General features: G+C 41.1%; 1 protein-coding gene across 1 annotated transcript; it reads left to right on the forward strand.

Annotated features, from left to right (window-relative positions):
* Window positions 1-726: 726 nt before the first annotated feature.
* LOC105064248 (SLA class II histocompatibility antigen, DQ haplotype D alpha chain) lies at window positions 727-4,854 on the forward strand. The gene is made up of 5 exons (XM_010949125.3): window positions 727-885; window positions 2,970-3,218; window positions 3,680-3,961; window positions 4,205-4,379; window positions 4,545-4,854. The coding sequence occupies exons 1-4, from the start codon at window positions 804-806 to the stop codon at window positions 4,357-4,359; spliced, it is 768 nt and encodes a 255-aa protein (XP_010947427.2). The 5' UTR covers window positions 727-803; the 3' UTR covers window positions 4,360-4,379; window positions 4,545-4,854.
* The last annotated feature ends 7,730 nt before the right edge of the window (window positions 4,855-12,584 follow it).

Raw genomic sequence — 12,584 nt, forward strand, 5'->3', positions numbered from 1 at the left:
TTTAATGTAATCAATGTCCCCCAAATTCTTTTAAAGGTAGATAGGTTCACCAAAACACAAAGCATAAATACTCAAGGCAGGGGAAACATTCAAATGGAAGATCATGCAGTTACCTTAGGCGGCCCTGCATGACATGGTAAGTCCTTTTATTACCCTGGGTGCAGTCAGTGGAGATTTTGAGAAGATGAGAAGAGTAATTTACTCAACTGGATTTATAGAAGCAGAAAAGGCAGAGGTATTCCTTGGCTACCACCAGCAGAAATCCCCTGGGTCACCCAGTGTTTAGAGAATTCCACACGTGCTAGGGAAGCGAGCAGAAAGACAATTAGCCCACATATGGAGGCCAGGGAAAGGGGAGGGGCTGAGGACTGCCAGGGAAGCGATCAACTCAGGGGAGAATTCTTGGAAGTTGTAACCCAGACAATCCTGTCAGATACCATGTTACTGATGACCTCATTTATCCATGAGACTGCTCAGAAATTCCCACCCGTCTTGTCACCAGCAGGCAGACACACATGTGACAGGATTCTGATTTCATATACTCCCTCTTTCATGAAGAACTGTCAGGTCCACTGTGAATGGAGGCTGCATCAGGACCAGGGGATTTCCCAACCCCGTCCAGGCCCCTTAGCACAAAGTCTTCAACCAGCAACTGAGGCGTCATCATAGGGGATTTTTCTGATTGGCCAAAACCTGACCTGGCAGAGTCTGGTTTGGGCGTCTTTAGAGCTCCTTCTCAGCTCAGTCCTCATCACTGCCGTGCAGCCCAGAAGAGCGACCGCTGAGACCATCTGGAGAAGAGGATGATCCTAAACAGAGCTCTGATTCTGGGGGTCCTCACGCTGACCACCGTGATGAGTCCCTGCGGAGCTCAAGACATCGTGGGTGAGTGCGTGGCTGAGAGACGTGGAGACTAGAGTTGGGGAGCAGGGAATTGGAGGGGAAAAAAGATAGAGATTGGCATAAAGCAGTAGGGACTTCTCAAAGCGTTCTCAATATTAAGCAAATTTTAAAATTACAGTTGTTCCTCCTTCAGGAAACTAAGGTCCCACCCACTCCCTCCACGACCTGTGCTGTTGCAGAGTGCACCAAGGACATCATTCTGCTTCTGTTACTGGATCCAGTGAAGGTGTCCTGGAGGGGCTCAGGGCATTCATTCGTGGTTGCCTCAAAGATTAGAGGTGTTTCCACAAGTAGATGTTTTGTTACAAAAATTTCAAGAACTACTGCTTCCAAATTTCTCTGAACAAACTTTGAAGCTTTTTATATATTTCTCCTGTAGTTTATCTTGCAATAAATACTTCCATGAATTAAGTGTACTATGTAGATGTAAAGAAGGGTGACCTTTTCTTAGTCTCAGATTTACATACATTTCCAGGCTGGAATCTGGCGCAGGTGGGGAATGGGTCAGCGAGCCCAGCGGATGCCTTTAGACAAGTCATTTTACCAGTGGTCCTCACTTATCTCATTACCTCGTATGTGTCACCCCACAAATAAATAAAATGGGTGTGTAGATATGCTTTCTAAGTAGTTAAGACACACAAGTGTCAAAGAGTATTCTTATTTTTTAGTATTACCATTACAGGTGTAGCTTCATTTTTTTCTTTAACAAAACAAGAAATTTATTTTTATTTTAAATTGAGAACTTTATGATGGGAAACTCGATGAATTAAATTACATTGTTTTCAAATTGTCAGCCCAAATCTCCTGTTCTTCACCCCGTCTAAGGAAGGAAGTCCTTCAAGAAGAAGAATGGACAAGCACAGATTGTTTATTATGTTCTCCAGGCCCCTCTGCCTTTGCTGTCCACCTCTTCCACCCTCTCTTTATACTTTCCTTTACGATCCTTTCCTTCTAGGATCCATCCTTGGCTCATGACTCTGTTGTTTCATAGACATGAAAAGTGGGTTTGTAAAAATCAAAGTAGAAAGACCAGGTAGTTCGAAGGGGAAGTGAAATGGGGTTTACTCTAACCTTCAGCAACTTTACTAACCATGACTGCTCCCATTCTAATTTTGTGTAGTAGTGGAAGTTTCTCCTGCTTCTCCAGAGCACTTCAGAATTTTCTTTCTTCAACATCACACCGGAGTCCTGGGCAGGCTCAGCTTACACGCCAGGCACAGTGGGTGCAGTGCCAAGGGCCTGCAATGCTTATAGGGCCCCATAAAACACTTTTTTATTTTAAAATTGGAAAAAGATGAACTTTTAGGATAGGGGAAAATATTCTAATTTTTAATCCAGCCTAGATTATATTTGTCTTTATACCAATATGGTCATAAAATAGGATTTTTAATATTCTTATAAAAGAAGGGACTCACAGAGCAACAGTGCTTAGGACTCACAAATCATAATGCGCTTCTGGTCACTGCTGATTCTGACTTTCATACGGTTCTGCTACCCCTTTGTCTGTCAGTCTTCTCCAAAATCTCTGAGATGCTCAAGAATAGCAATTGCTGTTCAATTTTTAAGCACAGCAAGCTACATTTGGGGGATTCAAAGACGAAAAGATGTGCTTTCTGCCCCCTAGAGGGTGCACAGACTAGTGATGGAAAGAAAATGGTGCAGGAGAGCAGAAGGGCCATTGCTGAGCAGGACAGAGGATCCAGCTAAGGATAAAACTGCAAAAATGAATTGTTTCCAGTTGGCATAGAAGTGTGATGTTTTCAGCCACAGTCGGCAGCAAAGGACAAGGACCTTGAAAAGAATAATTGCATATATTCATGTCTGAAAAAGAAATCAAGAAGATTCATTGCAAAGATAAGGAGGTTTTGTTTCAGTGCCTTTCAACTAATCAGACAACTACCAACACTAAGGGAGAGGAAGCACGTGCTGGGAATTTTGTCTACACACTATGGCGCAGTCACCGTGTAAAGCCCACAACACATGAAAGTCAATTTATCCTGTCACTTTGTTTAATGAGGTTCTTTTATCTCCCTCTGTTTTCCACCTTCATGATCACCCTGACTCAGCTGACCATGTTGCCTCCTATGGCATAAATGTCTACCAGTCTTACGGTCCCTCTGGCCAATATACCCATGAATTTGATGGAGATGAGGAGTTCTACGTGGACCTGGAGAAGAAGGAGACTGTCTGGCAGCTGCCTCTGTTTAGCAAGTTTAGAAATTTTGACCCACAAGGTGCACTGAGAAACTTAGACATATCGAAACATAACTTGGACATTATCATTAAACGCTCCAACTCTACTGCTGCTACCAATGGTATGTGTTCACCATGCTGTCTCTCTTTATTGAATCTATCCCTTCATACCAGGCCTCACTCCCCTCATTCCTAGGGTAGATAACCTTTACCACTCTATAAAATTCTCACCTTTCCAAGGAGTCTCAGATTTTCTCAGGGTAATTGCTGAACCCTCATTCTCCTCCTTATTACAAATCACATGTCTCCATGTGATAGATACAAAGATCCCTACTCCCATAACGCAATCTTTGAATCTTTCAAGGAAAGCTCCCATAGCCCTCCCTCCTGACAAGCAGGTCCTCAAAAAGAAGGGGACAGAGATAAAGCAGAGGGAGTGAATAGTGGGTCCCAAGCAGGAGGGAATAAGAGCTCTTCCACTATCACACTGGGCAGTGTTGGTGGGTGGGCTCCCCAGGACACAGTGTGGGACCCCAGGGCAGAGCTGTTCTCATTCCACGTCAGTGCTGTTTCCTCACCGTAGAGGTTCCTGAGGTGACTGTGTTTCCCAAGGCCCCCGTGATGCTGGGTCAGCCCAACACCCTCATCTGTCACGTGGACAACATCTTCCCTCCTGTGATCAACATCACGTGGTTGAGGAATGGGCGCTCTGTCACAGAAGGCGTTTCTGAGACCAGCTTCCTCTCCAAAAATGATCATTCCTTCCTCAAGATCAGTTATCTCACCTTCCTCCCTTCTGATGATGATATTTATGACTGTAAAGTGGAGCACTGGGGCCTGGATGAGCCACTCCTGAAACACTGGGGTATGTATGAGTACCACCCCTTTTGGAACCTTCTTTTCTAGGTCGAGTCTAGGACATCCTGCCTCTTATCCCCTAGTCCTCATGGCCCCAAACTTCACACTTCCAGTATTTCTAATGCAGACCTCACTCTCCTCCCTAAGTCCCATGCCCCAAGACCTTGCAGAACCAATCCTCCCTCACCCCATCCCACGTACACACACAGAAACACTCTGTGTTGTGACCTCCACAACTTCACTCTCACAGAACCTGAGATTCCAACCCCCATGTCAGAGCTGACGGAGACTGTGGTCTGCACCCTGGGGTTGACCGTGGGCCTCGTAGGCATCGTGGTGGGCACTGTCTTCATTATCCAAGGCTTGCGCTCAGGTGCTCCCTCCAGACACCAAGGACCCTTATGAGTCACACTCCAGAAGGGAAGGTAAGAATTCAAATTTTTTTAGAGCTAGAGACCCAGTACAGGAAGAAGGAAATTGGGAGGAGGTTTTGAACACAAATGTGCTCAAAAGTTGCAGAATTGGGAAACAGCATGATAATGGCCCAGGAGCCCCTAGGACCCACCCGCCTTGTGTCTGTCCTGCTGCAGGTGCACTGTCCCTCTGCGAGAGAGAAGAGCGGATGTGCTAGATGACCTAGAACCATTTTCTGGCCAAGTTCGTCATATACCTTCTCTCCTCCTGCACTCCTCCTCTCACCTCTTCTCTGGGACTTAAAGTGCCGTATCATCTCAGAACTCTCATACATAGCCCTTGGAACTCTCCCCGTGGCCTCCTAGTTTTTTTCTTTCCTAAATTGTTCCCTATTGGAGATCCCTGAGCTATCCCACCCAGCTACTTAATCCCTCAGTGACCCTAAACTAATATATCCATGGAAGCAATAAATCCCTTTACCAGGTCTTTACTGAATTTTTTCCTGTCTTTCATCTCAAGGTTGACTAGGTCTCTTACTCTACAGGCCCATTTGATCTCATTTCCCAGATCATGTTTCACACCCAGCAACACAGGAGCAAACACAGTACTTTGCTACCTTAGCTGAGGTTAATATTTCTCTCTTCCTTTTTTTCCTGTCCGTGGCCACTGCCACCCACCCCCCCCCAAATCAGACTTCAATGAAAGTAATAAATATATACCCTCTGCCTTTGGTGTAGATTTGTTAGAACACAAATACAAAAAAGCAGATGTAAAACTTTACTCATTTTAATATTACTTTTAAAATTATGATGGCAAAATAAGGTAGCAGAAAGAAATTTTGAATATGAAAAGTACCAAAAGTCAAGATTGGTTCCCAAAATTTTTAATTTTTAAAGAGTTAACAGTGATAAAAGTAGCTTTCTTCTCCCCTCCTCACACTTGAAGAGGTAAGAATTGTGTAGGCAGTAAAAGAAATGTCTGATAGGAGAATTGAGAATAAGAAAGCAGGTATCTGTGAAGGACCAAATACGTTGTCCTTACTTAGGGTTAGTAACAAAGGGAAAGGGGATGGGGTAGAAACCACAGAGGTATTTGGGGTCCATAGAACACAGGTGTAGTTTGCCTCATCTCCTACATGAATTCCTGCCAGATACCCACACAGACTTCCCTGACGTGGCATGTTGGGGGCAGCAGAGTGAACAGGGCTGCAGGATGTCTCTAGGACAGTAAGCCTAAGCCAGGCTCGCTGAGTCCCTGTGCATCCTTGTGTACCCAGCAGAACACCCCACTAACCCCAACTCCCTGCCCCTCGCCCTCCCGGCCAAGGGAAGCATAAGCCTATAAGCGAGAAATCCCAGGAGGAACAACACAGTTGAGGTAATGTAGCAGCGGCTGTGGGTGCCGCCTCCTCCCCTGGATTCATTGTCTCCTAGTGGAGATCTGAGCAGAGGGAATGGATCAACAGATGGGATTCTCTGGCTCTCCTCAGTGTGTCCAGGGCCTCACTCTTGAGAGGAGAGTGTATGTGACTTGACTTGGAGTCATTTTGCCCTTGGATATGTTTTAGGCACATTGCCTCCGTATTTCTACTCTGCAGTTACTGAGTCTACATTGCATCTCGGATGTATTATGGAACAGCTATAAAATGTATAAGATTGTCCCTGTCCATGCTATCTGTCGGTGAGCTTGAAATGTAATTAGGAAAAAAAGACACAATATGAACACAATAATTGATATAGCATAGTTTGGTGCAAAGAAACCTAACTCCAAACCCAGCACTTTGTAGCTAGTAGTTTAAACTTTAGAATATGGATTAAGTATGTAACATTTCTGAGCCTTATGTTTCCTATCTATAATATGGTAACAATAATACTTTCCTTGCAGAGTTAGTGACAGAATTTGAATAATCTTGTTATATAGGAACATAGAAGTATTCATACAGAGTATAGAAATACATTTTACAAAAACATTGCTAGTTATATCTATAATTAATTTATTTAAAAGAGTGAATTATATTATATAAAAAGCACTTTCTAAGCCCCTTAAAGGCTTAGGAGATCCAAATGTGGAGCTATAGATGAATTTCATGTTATTGGAGAACTTTCTTCCTCTCCACAATGAAGGCGGCTGAGATTGGGTTAGGCTGAGAGAATAGATAGGATGCACTGTTCAGTGACATGTCAGTGGTGAAGGGGTTGCTAAGAGAACTCTTAGGGCAAGTTGTAATATTGGACTCTGGGTTCTTACTCTCTAATGAAAGATGTGTCCCCTCCTTATGGCCTGTAAAGTTTTAGTCACGCTATGATATAAGCAACAAATCTTTAGCTATGTTTACTGTGAGGAGAAGGTGTAAAAGTTGCCTGTGAGGTAGAAGCAAGAGAATTATTTAAATTGCAGACTAGGAATTAGTAAATGCAGGGAATCTGGACCAGAGGTGATCATGGAAATGCAGGTGATAGAGCACAGAGGATTTTTAGGGCAGAGAAGCTACTCTGTATGGTACTGCAATAGTGGATACATGTTATTATACATTTTTCCAAATCCATAGACTATGGAACGCCAAGTGCAAATCCTAATGTAAGCTATGGACTTTGAGTGATTGTGACATGTCATTGTAGGTTCATCAATTATAACAAACGTACCACTCTGGTAGGGGGTGTTGATAATGGGGGAAGTTATGCATAGTGGGGGCAGGGGATATGTAGGAAATCTCTGTAGCTTCCATCTAATTTTGCTATGAACCTAAAACTGCTCTAAAATAAGCGTATTTAAAACAATAACATAAAAGATTAGCCATTATGATCTCAAATGTATGAAATTAAAATTTTAGTATAGAAAAAAAGGTAGGTCATCTAAAAAATACACTAATGTGCTGAGAATATTTTGGCAATGGAATTTCAAATAAATGTTATGTAAATATAATGATTCATGAGCTGAGAACCCAGAATTTTGGAGGTGGTGTTGTATATGTGTGTTTATGTATGTGTCTTATAGTAATACGGGGTTATGTTGAATGGCCTTATCACCAGTGTCCCAGAAATATACAAATGCTGCCCTACTAAGACTCCTTCCCTATGAAGTACTAAGGGAAGCAAATTTCATGGTAGTTGCATTTCATTAAAGAGATTCATTCATGAAGACTTCAAAATTGCTTAAAATAGCAATCAAAATTAATTCTAAAGAATAAAAGCAAATATTTATTTTTATCACTCAAAAGTTAAAAGTAGTATCACCATATGACATTAGTATAAACAAAGTTGGAAATCAGCCTTCATGATATTAAATTATGTGATTCTTGAACAATTATTTGAGTTTTTTAATTATTTCAGATTGCATGCATAAAGTATGACTATTAATATTTAATATTATGCCATTTTAAATTTACAAAACTGAAAATCACATAAAATATATCAGGTATGTACTTGCCAACTAAGGATTTTGAAGGATTTAATATTACAAATCAAGCACTTCACACATAGCCTGGCACATAGTAAGCAGTCAACAGATGTTAACCATCAGTGTTACTGTTATTTCTGAAATCCAAACCACAAATCCCATGGTAAATTACATCACAAGGATGCAGCCAACTAGATCCAGCATATGGAAAGTTCTACTGGATAAACAACTCAATTTCTTCAGCAAATAATTTGCCAGGAAAAATAGAGAACAGAGAAATGTTAAAAAAAAAAAAAAAAAAAAGAAATATATCAACCAAATCCTAGACTTTGTCTGGATTTATATTCAAACAAAAGAACTATTAAAAAATTCTTGTAAGGCAACAGGAAAATGGAACACTGAACCTATGAAGGAATTATTTATCTAATTTTAGATATGGTAGTGACATTATACTTGTTATGTTTCTAAAAAGTCATTATATTTTATATTTTCATAATAAAATATTTATGAATAAGTGATATGACTCTGAGATTATCTTCCAAATAATCCAGTGTGCATGTAAGATACGTAGCTGGATTTTCCATGACTTGATAACTGTAAAGCTGGACAGTCAATGCATAGTACTGTTCTCTTTAATACTGCATGTAGCTTTATATACTTGAAATTTTCCATAATACATAGTTTTCAAAAGAAGTATTCTGGGAAAGCCAAAAAGGTAGGTAGAGAAGCATTCTGTGTGAAGTTATGTTGGTTTTTAAAGTTTTCCTCATTTTTATCACATTTAGGAAAACTTGAGTAGACAAATGCTCATCCAGACTATAGAAATCTTTCAGAAGTGTAACTCTAAAAATATACATGCAACAAGGAATAATAACAAAGGAAAGCAAAGTAAGGCTCCCTTTATCATTGGTTGGATTAATCCCCAAATTTTATTAATATGATCATTAAGTTAACCCATAATGCAAAAATGGTCATTGAGTACCAGTGCTGTTATATATGCCATACTATGTTCTCAGTGTATTAAAATAATGTGGAAGATATAATCATTGCCTTCAGAAAACTTACACTCCAGTGGGAGGAAATATACACATATGAAATAATTCCACAAAGGTATAATCACAAAGTCTGAAGAATTTATAATGGAAAAGAACAAGATAATAGGAGAGAGTATTGCACAGACACCAGGTTTAATTTGGTAGAGTTTAGAGGAGACTTGAAGAAATGTATCTTAAGATGAAATACAATGGTGTGTGTATTATGTGAAGAACAAGGTTAAGAGCAGCAGAGCAAATGTTTGAGAAAAATTTGCAATGTGAAAGAGAAGGTGAAAATAAAATGAACAATATCACAGACTTAGACAAGAAAGTTCATGTAAGAGCAAACAAACTTGTTTAAACAAAATCTAATCAGAATTATTAGAAAATATATGGCATGTATAAAAGTAATAATGGAGGCTAACGATGGAAACAAAGTTTGGAAAATTAAACCAAGAAAATCTCCCTGAAATTAAAAAAAAGACAAAGAAATTTAGTATATAGCAGAAAGGATAAGATATAGACAATAGACCCAAGAAGTCTATTGTTGTTACATCAAGTAACAGAGCTGGAGAGAGAAACAGAGAAAATTAAGAAGGAATATTACCAAAGCAAACAATAAGAGGAAATTTTCAGATAGAAAGGATCTAATTCTTTAAATGGAAGGGGAAGGGGACTGTCAGATATTTAGCAAAATTAATGAAAAAAGACTCATTCCTAAATACATAATTTAAAATTTTTCAGAACCACAAGGTTTAAAAGAAGACCATAAAATATCCTAATGGGCGAAGAAATAAAACAAACTGACAACAGACAAAAACTCAGACTGCCACATACTATTATCATTAAGACAATGACAAAGGTCTGGGAGTTCTAAAGGAAAATATAAATTTGTTTTCCATTAATAAATGTATACCTTTTCAGAATCGCATATACCTTTTCAAAATCATGATCAGCCATGAAGAAAGGGTTAAAATACTGTTAGACATGAAAGGATACAAATTTACTTACCATACATAGTTTTATTGGAAGTTGATTAAAAATATGACTTAGTAAAGTGAGGTTGTTATCCAAGAAACAATGGATTCAACCCAGGACATCACTGAACAGAGATCCTACTACTGCAGCTCTAAGGCAAGCCTAAGATGCTTGATTACGTAAGTGATATTTATACAGTGATAAACAACCTTTTTTTCCAACTTTTAGAATTAAGCCATGGGCAATGCCCAAAGACAATTATTGTTAGAGCAGAATGGCAGTATTTTCAACTTTGACAATATTCTAAAAAGGGCAAATACCTCAGTGTGGTGAGTGGAAGCATGAGGAGAGGGGGAAAGAAGGGTAGTGAAGCCAATACCTTCATCTTCCAAGAAGGAGGGTAAGAGACATTGGCCATTGAAGGGAAGAAGACACAAAAATAAATACATTCAAATTAAAACAGAAACTGAGAGAAAAATTACAGAAGATGAAGTTGGGCTGTTATGCAGTCAGGAAAATGTCCTAGTCTAACCCTCAAGGAGTTCTGAAACTGCCAGAGCCCTTCAGAGTTGACCAAGTTAGCGTGGGGTTCAGGACCTTTATATTCCTGCAATGAGCAGTCATTGGAGATGAGTTCCCCTGGGAAGTGGAGCGAAACTGAGTGAGACAGCTCTCCTCACCTCAGGTAATTCCAAAGAGGCCAAAGAGCTGAGGGCTGTCAGACAGCGACATTCCCAGCAACTGAGGGAATACAGCCTTCATTCCCAAAGGGAGGCATCTTGGTGGATCAGGACAGCACCCTCTACAGAAGCATTGTTCTAGTCACTGGGAATACATATATTTTCAGGTGGAAGAAAACAAACAAAAAAAAGTGTTTTTTAAAATGTATCATCTCAACTTTCATTAACGCAACTGACTCATCTTTCTAACTTACGAACTCTATTCCTTCAGTTAAACACCCCATTATGGTCAGGAAGTCCGAGGTTATGTTGCAATAAGACCTTAACCTGCAGTAAAAATTTAATCTCAGTGGCTTAGCTCAGTAAAGGGGACTCAATTCCACAGTCATTCAAGAGATTCAGGTTATGATTCAGAGTTTCGATGCCTTATACACTCAACAATGTCTTTCACACTTCCAGTAGTAGGGAAAGCCAAAGCAGGCAGAGCCTACACTGACTTTTAAGTTCCTTTGGCTGATACAAGTCACCAGACTCCAACCTAACTGCAGAGGAGGCTAAGAAATGTACAGGGGCTTATGGAACACTGGTGAACACCACTGTCCCCGAAAGACATACCGTCTGATGTGACTGGAGGTAAGACCAGACGCTCATGACAAGCAAGTTGCTCTCTAGCACGTCTGTACACTTTTCTCCAAAGTACATGGCTACTAAGTCTTGGGTTTTTTTTTTTTTAGCAAACTTGTTTGTAAAATATGTACTTGTTATTTTTAACTAAGTTTTCAATAAAAGATTACATTTCCCAATGAAACCTAGGTGCAAAAAAAAAAAATTGTTTCTGTGAAATTGTCACTAGAAGAAAGGGAAGAAGACTCTGACACTTTCATTAAGAAGGAATCTTCCAGCACGGGGCCCGTGTGACAACATGGAACTGTAATAATGTCACAGAATACACTTCACCTTTCACCCCCATAATAGGGCTTATGTTTTAACTAGAAAAGTCAGATCTCAGTGTCTCCCTAAACTCTGAGTCTGGTTCAATCTCCAGTCCTGCCTCTTGCCTTTGCAGGGTCAAAATCAAAGAGCTACGTATAGAGACCGAGGGCTTCCTGGACACCCAGCACAAGTCCTCCCAGTTTCCCCAAGGTGTCACTCTCTCTTCACCCCTGTGAGTGACAAAGAGCATCCTAAGGAAGATGACAAAGTCAGCACAAAACCTCTGACCCCACTCAGCATCTTGCTCTGGACAGATCCAGACTCCCCCTTGGAAAGCAGAATCTGAAGTCCCCACACTCTCCAGTGCCCCTGGCCGATGACCTGCAGTACAGCCTGGGGTACAAGAGATAAGAGTCCCAAGAAAGCCTAGTTCTCCCTCTGATCTCATCCAGGAGAGGGAAGGAACTGCCATTGGCTTCTTGTGTCCAGTGTGTGGCTGACAGAGCAGAGCAAAGGGGATGCCTGCTCCTCAGGGGCACAGCCATCCATAACCTCAGAGATAAGTTCCTGTCTTAATGACAAATCCCAGAGACTGAGATGAGGACCAGCTTTCAGGACTGGGTCAATGCCTAAGGCACCACAGTGCATAGTGACCTCCCTAACACCTGGGAAGGGAATATCATCATGAATGAACAGGTCATTATGTTCACAGAAAAGCAGAGTTGTGTCCTCTGGGAATTCCAGCTCAGCAATGGTGTCAGGCGGCTGTGCAGGAGACAAGCGTTGGGATGGGTTAGAGTCAGCCCTAGAGCCAAAGAGGGACCCTGGGGCCAGAGGGGGCTCTGCTACTTGTCTTGTGGGGCCCACAAGACACAATCTTCCCCTTATGCCACTCCACCTGGGGGACTCTGGAGGCTGGGGTGCTCCACATGACAGGTGCAGACATCTCCATGCTGGGAAGGCGTTTCTGAGAAATCCAGTCCCTGTTCTTACTAAGAGGGATGGGCACAATGCCGGCTGTCTGCATCCCATGTACAGGATGATGTTTCTGAGAGGTGGGCTTGTTACCAGTCAGAATCTCTCCTAAAAATGATTAAAACTCTGGGATAAACGCTAGAAACACACAAGAGAGACAGGCTCATACACAGAGAGAGAGAGAAAGAGAGAAACAGCGATAAGATGTCAGGTGATGAGA

Source organism: Camelus bactrianus, chromosome 20 (genome assembly GCF_048773025.1).
Source record: "Camelus bactrianus isolate YW-2024 breed Bactrian camel chromosome 20, ASM4877302v1, whole genome shotgun sequence".
NCBI classification, from domain to species: Eukaryota; Metazoa; Chordata; class Mammalia; order Artiodactyla; family Camelidae; genus Camelus; species Camelus bactrianus.